Genomic DNA, 12,277 nt, shown 5'->3' with positions numbered 1-12,277 from the left:
ATCAAGAGTCAATGAAGTTCTGCATAGGGGATTAGATAAAAGAAATAACTTTCGGCAATGACAACTGGGATGTATTAATAAGAATGGCATCAACTTTTGGCATCAACCCTGGGATGTATTAATAAGAATGGCAATGGGATCTTTCTGAAACTGAGGAAGGGACACAGTCCTATGGGCTTCATGTGCTAATACCCAGAGCCTCAGATGCCCTCTGTCTCTACTAAGGCAGTCCCTAGACTCCGTCTCTGTGACTGGAGGCCAGCTGGTCAAGGAAAGTGAGCTTGTTCCAGAGGCCCCCTGATTTTTATACACAATTTCCTGAAGTTCAAATCTCTAGCCAGTTACAACTCTCTTGAAAGAGGCATCTTCACTAACACATAATAACAGATTAAAGTCAGGCTGAAATCTTTCCTTCAGTGTTTTGCTGAGATAGTGAGGCAGACAGTCGCTCTTAAGTCCCGAGACAATAAAGACTGATAAGAAATTAGCAACCACAGCAACATCAATCACACGCCCAGAAAAGCGAGGCCTTATTTTCACAGGTACACATATGAAACAGCACAGAAAATCACGTTTTCATATTTAGATCTGATTCTTATTTCTTGAAAACCAACCAACCAGCCAACCCACCGACCGACCGACCAACTGACCGACCAACCAACCAACTCTTGGTTTATAACAAATCTCGATGAGAGATATTAGCCATTAGTACTAATAATAAATGTAGTGTTGAGATGAAATTATCCAACTTTTTTCATAAGAGTGATAGAAGCATCGACTTTCCCTGACTACTAGATCCTAGCGTCTTAGGGTACCTTTCCTCTAACAGGGTCTAGTTGCTGGAAGGTTCCAGTTGCCCCAGTCCTGCCTCCTTGGATCTTTTCTCTTCTTATGATCTCATCCAGCTCCATGGCTTCAAATATCATCTAAAACCTGATGCTTCTCACACCCAGATCTCCCACTGGGACCTCTTCCCTGAGTTCCAGACTCGCACAACCAACTGCCAACTTCCTAGCTGCACTTCGGTGTCTAAAAGGCATACTGATTTGAAGATGTCCGTTAGCAAGACCTGGATTTTTCCATCTGAAATCCCCTGACTTTCCCCGCGTATTTGTCCTCTCAGTTCATGGAATCATCATTCCTCTAGGGGTGCAGCCAAAAGAGTGTGGATTCATCCTTGATCCTCCTTTTCACACATATCCACTCCATCACCAAGTCTTATATGGTCCACTTTCAAATTATAACCTGAGTTTGCGTCTCACTGTTTCCACTACTAAAATCTTAGCATAAGAGGGCACCATCCTCCTCCCTCGGAACACTGCATTCTTGCTCCATTACCCAGAGCATTAATTATGCTATGCCCTCCCCTCGCGTAAGACCCTCTAACGACCTCCCATCACAATCAGAATAAATGATACATGATCACTTAGAGCCTCTCACCCTGATGACCTCCCCTTGCTTATTGCTGATGACGCTACAGCCACACCAGCCTCCTCTCTGCCCTCAAAGATGCCAGTTCATTTCCACCTCCGGGCCACAGAATTTGATTTGCCACCGACTTCTCCCCTTCTCCGAGAGGTCCCCAGCCGCCCCATCCACAGCAGCCACACCATTCACTCCCAAAGACGATACTCCCATTTTCTCTCCATCATGGCCCTGAGCAGCACCTGGAGTGATCTTGTTTGTTCATTTGAGTCCTACTTAGGGTCTCTCTCTTTCCAACAGAATGCAAACTCCTCTAGGACTTGCCCTGGTGGTCTCCCTTGTTGACTGCCTGATGGATCATGATCTTCTGTCAGATCATTTATTTTTCAGTTGAAACAGAACAAAGGAAGTTGAGAGAAGGGATGTAACTGAGACAAAACAAGAATGCTGAGCCCCTGCCTTTTGGGCTTGGGTGTGTGCTTGTGAAATGTCCACTTTCACCTGACAGCCTGGTATGTTTCTTTTTCTCGTCAGCTAATAAGAATTATGTAACATCCCATTTTCTTTCTTTACCTCAAATGCATCCCTAATACAATTAATGCCATTCTGCATGAAATTTTACTCAGAGATTGTTTTAAAATCTAACTGTAACACTGGGATTATTCTAAGTGCTCAACTGTCTTTACTTTTCTCTCCTCTTATGAGTTTTTCTATTGTCTATCTGCACTTCAGCTATCTTATTGAGAATGTCCCTGTTGTAAGGAGCATTGGGACTTTATTCTCTGTTGGAAGTAAGGATGATGTAAATAAAGATCTCCAACAATAGAATGTACATTGCTTCTGACACAGCCTGAATCTCTGGGTGATGAAGAGACAGTTTTAATGATGCCACTCAAATTCCAAGGACATCATGCCTTCATTTGTTCTCTTATTAAGATGCTCGGGCTTTCTATTGTACTTCATAATAGCAGAAGCAAAACACAAACCTGGATTTAAAAAAAGAGTTCAGTTGTATTCAGTTGCTACTGTCAGTTGTAAGTAACAGTCTTGGGTAATAAAGGTATAATGCAAAATCGCTCTAGGTTAAAACCCTTAGCAATGCGGGATTGGTGCTCATTGATCACCGGACATCTGTAAGGAATATCTGAGAATGCCAATCTGAGAAGTCGGAGATGGTAAGCTTGCCTCATTACAGAGAAAAGTTACTTTGGCAGGAGATGCCTTTTGGGGAACTAGCTTTCGCCCAGTGCTAAGGGCATGGGGAGGGCGTACCGTGGTGCTGATCTTGCCGTTCTCCGTGGTCATGCTGTCTCTGTGATGCAGGTGTGCAAAGGGCTTGGCCGCCCCCCAGGACTCCAGGTACCGGGTCATGCGGACAGAAGCCCTCATCTTGGCTCCATCGAGGGTGGGTCGAGGTCTGAAGAGGTGCTGGGGGCTCCGTCGTTCTCCCTTGGGGTGAGAAACAAAGCATTACACCTGGCGGGGCACAGGTGCACAGCCTCCCGCCTTCCTGCTCTGCCCACCAAGAAGCTTCCCTTGAGTAAGCAGATTCCTTTAACATCATGCCCTTCACTTTCCTGGTTCCTACTCTCATTCCTTCAGTGACTGGTATTCAGTGCCATGAGCTGTTGGAGCCAAATGATTATTTTTTTCAGACAACAAAACTTACCTGTAATTGAAACTTAAGGAAAAATAATAGCTATTTTAAGGGATGTTTTTATAAAGTTGATTCTTAGACAGAATATGCTGGTCTGTTTCAATGTGTTCTTGACGGTTGTGTATTTTCCTAAAGCGATTGGGGGTTTTCTGATGCTAAATGGCCCCGAATATCGGTGTATTGATGTTCTTTGCCTGAACACAATGTTCTTTCTTTTTTTTTTCTTTTTTAATTGGGGGTATAGTTGCCTTACAATGTGGTGTTAGTTTCTGCTGTACAACGAAATGAATCAGCTATAAGTATACATCTATCCCCTCCCTCTTGGGCCTCCCTCCCACCGCCCCTCCCCAACCTGCCCATCTAGGTCACCACAGAGCACAGAGCTGAACTCAGTGTTCTTTGTACACATTTTCTTAACCTCTTCCCTGTGCCGTCCCTGCCCCATCACCGCACAGTTCGTCCCTCTTGTCATACATCTGTCTCCAGATCAACCCTCTAGTCAGTTGGAAGTTTGTCTCTGAAGGTGAAACTGGGGTTTTAGGGAGGTTATTGTGAGTAAACATTAATAAACTTGATCTCCTTGATTTTACGATATTGGTTTTGACAATTCAGAGGTGTGTCTTGCTGCTCTCTGCGCTATTTACCAGCCTGCGATTTGGAGGGAGTTGACAGAAACCCTCAGAGCTTCAGTTTCTTCATCTGTAAATGGCAGTAGTACCCATTTGGCAGGAATTTGGGAAGGGTTAAAAGAGATGAGAGCTCTAAGCCCCTGCTCTGGCCTGACATGTGGTGTGAAGAGAGTTAGAGCCAGCAGCTGTCTGCATGCGATGAATGGTGTTTACTGTATCAAAGTTACCATGTCTGCACATAACGTACGCACACAAGTGTATACATGACATTTACTTGCCAATCTTCTAGAAGTTTCTTCTTTCCCTTTTTCTTATATCTTCGTCCTACTTTCTCTCATTAGATTTTTATCATCCAAAGCCCTGAGCAAAATCCTTATCTTTATTTAATTTTCTAACTGCCAGGCGGGGTCCATCATGGACTAACACACACATTGATCAACACTGACTAACCTATACAACCTTGTGATGCAGACAATACCCTTGTCATATAAACAAGCGATTCATTTCAACTGTTTCTTTAATATTTGAATCCATTGTTACAAAACACATACGCATTTAAAGTAGTTTTAGAGGCAAAGACTAGCGAAGAATTACACTAGTTCTTGACTGAAAACACTTTCCATATCAGTACTTTGCCCTTTTCACTTTTAATCATAGAAGTCATAGGCTAATTATAGACTCTTAACAATACTGACCTTGGGGTTGATTACAAAGTAGGTCTTCACCAAGTGCTGCTTTAAATATGGGTCTCTGATATCACCATCTCCTTCCTCCACTTTATAAGCCCCATTCAAGTGTTCCAGGGTGACGGAAGAAATGTGAACACGTCTGAAATTCCATTTTAAAACCACAATCAGGATATATAAGGAGGAACGTGCAAGAAGACTTTCTATTTATTTGGGATTTCAGAGAGAATTTCTGCTGCCCCAAGTGAAGGTAAGGTTATATGTTCTTAGTAAAATTGACTGTAATTAAGGTTCACAGTCTGTTAACCACTGCTTTGGAAAGATGCTCTCAGAGGTCATGAGCTACTAATATTTGGAGCTTCTCTGCACTCACAGAAACCTGCATGGTGAATTATAGCAATTAAAACTCGATCATATTGAATTTTGGGGTATGAAGATATTTTTTTTGGAAATGCATGCCAAAGTCATTTTAGGAAGCGTGCTGATCTGTATAAAAGTATGGGCTTTCTTTCTCAATGCTTGTTCTCATGCTTCTCCAAATTACAGCACTTGCATCGAGATTCTCGTGTCATCTATCCAGATGGCACCGTTTGCTTATTTCAATAGTACTGATTTCAGAAGTTACCAGTAATAGAGAAACGCCATATATCTTCACTGACTTATAAACCATCTTTAACTTAGGTCTCTATTCATAAATATGCAAATAAGTAGAAGTCTGTAATTTAGGATCTGACATCCACAGTCTTTGACCACGGGTCCCAGGGGTGGTTGAATTGGGGCTTGAGAGTTCACGCCCATCGGGTTAATGGAAAAGGCCACTGGGCGTGAGTAACGTGATACTAACCAAGGCAACAGAAATCACTGAGCAGTCAGTTATTAACCTGTCAAGCTATTATTCCTAGCCCTGTAACCTGCTGCACGAGAGAAAGCCAAAGTGCCGCCTTACCCGGGGACCCCTCCAGCTTCCATGTGGTTGGCCAGGGTAACGTCATGGGACCATACGTCGTACTGCCACTTCTGCAGCCCGATCACGCCGCAGAGGACGTTCCCAGAATGCACTCCCACGCGCATGTTGATGTCCACTCCAGTGGCGTCCCTCACTTTCCTAAAGGGAAGGAAAGTCACGTCACCTTCTAGGACCAGCCTCTTCTTCCTTTAATTCCTGGCCAAATTTCTGGGCATTTTATCATTCAGAATGGCTCAGATTGTTGGAAATATTGTCATGAATTCTTCCTGTGGCAGAAGATTGCTGCTCCGAGGCAAGAGAAAGGGATTTTTCTTCGGTTACTACCAGACTAAACCACAAGCGCCAAGCCAATGCTCTGGCCGGTAAAGCATCAGGAAGGCAGGGGCCGTGATGCAGGATTTTGGTTGTAGTTTCTACTTTTTCAACCAATATGTATCAAGCACGTATCATGTGCTGACACCTCCTCAGAATTTTCATATTAGACTTGTGTGACATTGCCTTGTACTGTCAGAAACAATCTTAGATGCCATTTGCAATTCTAGTGCTTAGCATAACGTATGTCCCCGAGGAATATTTTCTGCTGATGAGACAATACGGCTTATTTGTGAGGTTAATAATGACTTTAGCCTGAATAGGAATTTAAAAAAGTAACCATGAGATGAAAGCTTTTCAATTGTGCACATTCTTTAACAGAAAAGAGAAAAGAATACTCTTTAAGAAGCTTTAATAATGCATAAGGTATCATTAAAAAGAAACTAATTTAAAAAAATCATTTAAAAAATACTTTAGGACTCTGTTGCCGACTCATTGAAAGAGACAAATGAAGAACTTCCTTTAAGAGAAAAATAGCAATGCTTGGCGATGCTTATTTGTTTCTGCCAGTTAGATACATTTATCAATTAAAATCTTATTGTAAAAGAAGAATGCAGGAAGGTATCCCTAGTTACATGGAAAGAATCACCCCAAGAGGAAACGTGGAGGGAAGCAATGACACTGATTTCAACACAGCAAGTCGGAAGGGTTACCAGGTGTGGGATGCAGTAAATGAACCTGCAACATCTCAAAATGACACAAGCATGCTTAAATGATGAAGTGACATCATCTGAGCGTACTACTGATAAAAAGAAATGGGTCCATGATGTAAAGATAAATGACGTCCTGAAAAAAGAATATAGAAGGCTGTCTCTTTCCCCTCCCTTCCTCTCTACCTTCCTTACCTGTTCTCATTTTTTTAATAAAAAAGACAACCTATTTGGGGTACTTTGCAAGTCATCCAAACCCTTCATTCCTGCTCCCAAGGAGCATGTACATGACACAGGAGGCTTGCCCTACCACTGTCTCCATCAGCACTGCGTGTGGACGGCTGCCCGGGCCCTGCCTGTTCCTCCTCTCCGGGCCTTTGCTCACTATGGTTCCTCTCTGCTTCCCACTCCCCAGAGTGTCCCCCTCCTGACAAGGCCCGGGAGTCACAAGGCCAGTCTGTGATAGAAGTGACTGGTTAATGATTCGACTCTTTAAATGAACAATCTCCACATGCTTCATGCCTTTTTTAGAGAAATGAGTTGATCAAGGGTTCAGATGGCCTGACTGACCAAACGTTTTAATGCATGTAGATGAAATCTGTGTGATCTATAGAAAAATGTTGAAATAATCCCTTAGAGCTTGCAATAATAATAGACAAATCTTTCTAATTTAAGAGGAGCCATAATCACTTACACAATCAGGGTCCTGAATATCACTGCCTTGATTAAGAACAGTTTGCATTTTCATGACAGGAAAAAAAAAGTCTCTTTAACCGTTGGGAATATTCCAAAACTGCAGCTGAAGTGCTCCTGCAGTGGTGACTTAGCTAAGGCTCGGGATAAATGTGGAGGTCCAAACTTGGAAGGAAAAACACAGGCAAACGTTTCTGGACCCATGTTGCTGGTTCCCACGAAAACTGGAGATAATCTGGCAAAATTCCAAGTGCCAAGTGTGTGCTTTCTCCTCACCAGCTTGAAAAACTAAAATTCCTGTATTCACGCTCATCTTACGGCTTAAGAAATGGGAATGGAAACGCTTGTCTTTGTATGTGAGAGAGAACAAAGAATTTCTGAAATGTGCTGAGGTATTCTCTCTTTTCCTGGCTTATATTGGGGGTGTAGCAAGACAACCTATTATTTTTTATTGAAGTATGGTTGATTTACAATGTTGTGTTAATTTCTGCTGTACAGCAAAATGACTCATATATATATATTCGTTTTTATATTCTTTTCTTTATGGTTTATCACAGGATATTGAATATAGTTCCCTGTGCTATACAGTAGAACCTTGTTTATCCATCCTATATATAATAGTTTGCATCTGCTAATCCCAAACTCCCAATCCATCCCTCCCCCACTCTCCCTCCCCCTTGGCAACCACAAGTCTGTTCTCTATGTCTGTGAGTCTGTTTCTGTTTCATAGATAGGCTCATTTGTGTCATATTTTAGATTCCACATGTAAGTGATATCATGTGATATTTGTATTTCTCTGTCTGGCTTATTTCACTTAGTATGGTAATCTCTAAGTCCATCTATGTTGATGCAAATGGCATTATTTCATTCACTTTTATGGCTAATATTCCATTGTATGTATGTACCACATCTTCTTTATCCATTCATCTGTCAATGAACATTTAGGTTGTTTCCATGTCTTGGCTATTGTGAATAGTGCTGCTACGGACACACAGGTGCATGTATCTTTTTGAATTGTAGTTTTGTCTGGATATATGCCCAGGAGTGGGATTGCTGGATCTTCTGGCAATTCTATTTTTAGTTTTTTAAGGAACCTCCATACTGTTCTCCATAGTGGCTGTATCCATTTACATTCCCACCAACAGTGCAAGAGGGTTCCCTTTTCTCTACACCCTCTCCAGCATTTGTTATTTGTAGACTTTTTAATGATGGCCATTCTGACCGGTGTGAGGTGGTACTTCACTGTAGTTTTGATTTGCATTTCTCTAATAATTAGCAATGTTGAGCATCTTTTCATGTGCCTGTTGGCCATCTGTATGTCTTCTTTGGAGAAATGTCTATTTAGGTCTTCTGCCCATTTTTCGATTGGGCTAAAACAACTTATTACTGATCACTTTGTCAACTGTACATGAGCCAAACTGGTGATACATAGCAGAGGAAGAATTCAGAAGCCCTTGGTCAAGGAGTAGCAGATCATGGGGACACATGGCCATTAAGATATGAAACTTAAGTTTAGGTGTAAGGAAGAGCTCTGGAAGTTCACTCAAATCTGCTGACATTACTGAGATGCTGGACACATAAGATATCACTGAGGCATCTATGATGAATGGATAAATAAAATGCAATACATACATACAATGGAATGTTATTCCATCATTAAAAGGAATGAAGTACTGATACATACCACAATATGAATAAACCTTGAAAACATTACATAAAGTGAAATAAGTCACACACAAAAGAACAAGTATTGTACAATTCCAGTTGCATGAAATATCTAGAACAGGCAAATTTATAGAGGCAGAAAGTAGAACAGAGGTTACTAGGGGCTGGGAGGAAGGGAATGGGGAGTTATTGCTTAGTGGGTACAGAGTTTCTGTTTGGGACAATGAAAAGGTTCTGGAAGTAGATAGTGGTGATGGTTGTATGACATTTTGAATGTATTTAATGCCGCTGAATTGTACATGTAAAAATGGTTCAAAGGGCAATATTTATGTTATGTATATTTAACCCCAATAAATAAATGTAACAACCAAAGAAGGTATTACTGATGACCTGACGACATGCCAGTGGACAGAATGTAGGGAATCTTTTTTCTAAAGGCTCTTCAACATATTGGAATTACATAAACCTAACAGAACTGGAAAACAGTTGATTCCAAAGCAGAAATTAAGCTTTAGTAAAAGGGTGGATTGTTGAATCCAACGTGCTATTGATTCACATAATATCATCCTTCACAAAACCCATTTATAGAACCCATTTCCCCTCATGTTTGAAACCAACACTGAGGTGGCCTCTGGGGGTGGGTTATACATTTGAGAAAATCTGTTAGGTCTACACTGATTAAATTCACTTTCATCTAGACCCATAGTGGCGTGAATAGTTAATGACTCTTGCAATAAAGTTGAAAAACTTTTTTTTTTTTTTATGTCTCTGAGAAGACAAATGATTTACTTATGGGGAGAAGCAGGGGGACAGTTATTTCCCACACAATGTATTTCAGGTGGGAAGCTGAGGCGACACTGCCCACCCCTCCCATCTCGATTCTTCCTTCGATTCCTCTCGATTCCGTTGCCTCTCAATCCCTGACCGCCCCACAGTGGCCCCTGACAAAGGCTGAGCTAGTGGATCTGGACACTTAGGTCTGCGGGCTCTGCTGCGGCTAGGGCTTCACTGTTCTTCCCTGGCCAGCACTGGAAACCCACCGACAAACCTCTCAGTACATTTCGGCGCACAACTAACACCACGGTGGGCTAAACACAGTGATACCTTGACTTGTTGCTTTCTCACTTAAGGTCCTATTTACTCTGACCCCGAGACAAGGAATCAGACCATCAAGCACATAGTTCCCATCCTGTTTAGATGAAAAATGTGTGGAGGATAGGGGAAAATCACTTGACCAAAAATAGGCAATTCCCCCCACCCCCCAAAAAAAACCCAAACTGAAATCCTTCAATCACACAATCAGCAAACAAGAGCTTTTATCATTTATAAGAATACCCTGGCTTCTATGAAGGTACTTATAAAGAAGTATGCATTATGGTATGGGCAGTGAAAACTCACTTTTTACCTCACATTTTTACCCTGTACTTGTCAACTGTAATGATAACATTATTCTATGTAAGCAAATCTTCTCTAGAATTACAATGAAAGAACCTATAGATACAAGGCAGAAAACTATTATGGATATAAACTGAAACTACATTCACAGAGCTGAGCGTGACTTAGATGGAGTAATTCTGGGCTGGATTTTTATATTCATTGCAGTCTGGTGGTAAAAACTACTTTCTCTCTTACAATTTACATGTACTTGTCAGAAATCAAGAGATGCTAAGAGTACAGACTTTTTCCTGAAGACTGGAGGAGACCTTTACGTGTTTAAAAAAAACACTTTTGAAACAAACACAAAGGTCCCTTCCCAAAGATTCTAATTCAGTGTTGCTGTAATCTAAGACTAATAACAGTAATACAAAACACAGAAGGCTTACTTTGGACTGAGTTCTCACATGCCAATAAATGAGTCTCTGCCTATTTATGTTTAAATGTACAATCATGTATTTAGTTTCAGTAGACAGAAAAATAGGAATAGTTGTAAGAACTAAAACTAAAACTTATCAGACAGTTAAAAAAGCTCTTACTAAGCATTACACTTACTTTATGGCTTCACACATATCCAGTCCCATTTTCACACAATTCTTGGCATGGTTAGGGAGAGAGATAGGGAGTCCGGAAACACAGTAGTAGCAGTCTCCTAGAATTTTTATTCTCATGCATTCATTCTCCTGAAAGAAGAAATCACAGAATTTCAGTTGCATTAAGCACATATATAATGATTTTGATTTACCAAATATCACCAAGTGCTAGTTCTACTGGCATTGCCACAGTGAATAGGGTTTGTGGGGAGAAAGAAATGAGAACTAGTTGAGTTTCCCTTAATTACCCATCAAGATTGAGCCACCCTCACCTGCATGCCCCTTTACCAAAGCAGGAAGAATCAGGGTAAGGGGTAGAAGGGGAAAGTTGAGAGAAAGTTCTGGAATGATTTACACTTAACACAGCAGAGGAGGGTAAAGATAGGACCATTCTTTTTAGTCTGAACAAATCCAAACACTGACAGTGAAATGAAACATTCTATGCAAAACAGAATCTTTCAGGATAGAAAATGGTAATCAGAACTCAACTGGAATTAGAATTTTTGTCATTTCCTACTGTGCTCACGATTTTCCTCATTTCTTTTAAAGCTGAAGCAGATTCTTACCTGCTGACATGTAGCTTCCGATAAACATCTCTACAACATAATAAGCCACCATTCAACATTGCCAAGTAATTTAAAACTTAATTCTGATCTGAGGTTAAACCGTTTTAATATAAAGTTAGACAAACTCATTATTTTTCTTGGCTGGGTTGTATTTATATCATAATATTGAGATTAACTTCATTCATATGCATTAATCCTACATCCATTTCTAACCTTTTCAACTAGTTTAGAGACTCTTCACTCAAATTTATAATAAATACATAAATAAACAAAGATGTACCAAACACAGATTTTTTTTTTTTTTTTGGCCACGCTGCGTGGCATGTGGGATCCTAGCTCCTCAGTCAGGGATCAAACCTGCGCAGTGGGAGCCTGGAGTCTTAACCACTGGACAACCAGGGAAATCTCAGATTTTTTTTCTTCTTAACACTCGCACAGGCTTATGTATAAAATGAACAAAATTGAAATAATAAAATGAACATAAGATCTTTTTGTTCTTAAGTATGTGTTAGGTTTACTGAAGACTTTGCAGATTTCTTTCCCTGTCTCATAGAGAGCTGTGTACTTTCATGCTTATCTATAGCGTTATAGATGATGTGTTAGTAATTCCTGATAACAATATTTTAAATAATAAAAAGGCAAAACATTGTTTCTTAATAAGGCTTCTTTCCTATACTTCCTAAATATGTATCCTGAGTCTAGAAAACAGTAAGATTAAGAACAGTGAATTCTTGGCACTCTTATCAATGATCAGCTGACTGTATATGCATGGGTTTATTTCTAGTCTCTCTATTCTGCTCCATTGGTTTGTATGTCTGTCTTTAATACCAGTATCAGACTGTTTTGATTGCTGTAGCTTTGCAATATATTTTGAAATCAGGAAGCACGATGCCTCCAGCTTTGTTTTTCTTGCTCAAAATTGCTTTGGATATTTGGTGTC

The 12,277-nt window shown here is 40.6% G+C and overlaps 1 protein-coding gene across 4 annotated transcripts in view; it reads right to left on the bottom strand.

The window, feature by feature from the left end:
- Window positions 1–12,277, bottom strand: part of ADCY2 (adenylate cyclase 2) — a 451,536-nt gene that overhangs the window by 118,235 nt on the left and 321,024 nt on the right. For all 4 annotated transcript variants that reach the window (XM_007191640.3, XM_057541370.1, XM_057541371.1 and 1 more), the window contains exons 7-10: window positions 10,734–10,861; window positions 5,344–5,502; window positions 4,407–4,539; window positions 2,698–2,874 (exon numbers count right to left, since the gene is read on the bottom strand). In XM_007191640.3, the coding sequence (XP_007191702.1) occupies window positions 2,698–2,874; window positions 4,407–4,539; window positions 5,344–5,502; window positions 10,734–10,861 (597 nt within the window). The remainder of the gene's footprint in view (window positions 1–2,697; window positions 2,875–4,406; window positions 4,540–5,343; window positions 5,503–10,733; window positions 10,862–12,277) is intronic.

This window comes from Balaenoptera acutorostrata, chromosome 2 (assembly GCF_949987535.1).
Source record: "Balaenoptera acutorostrata chromosome 2, mBalAcu1.1, whole genome shotgun sequence".
NCBI classification, from domain to species: domain Eukaryota; kingdom Metazoa; phylum Chordata; class Mammalia; order Artiodactyla; family Balaenopteridae; genus Balaenoptera; species Balaenoptera acutorostrata.
The sequence above is the reverse complement of the archived record's forward strand: the minus strand, read 5'-3'. Positions and strand labels throughout refer to the sequence as shown.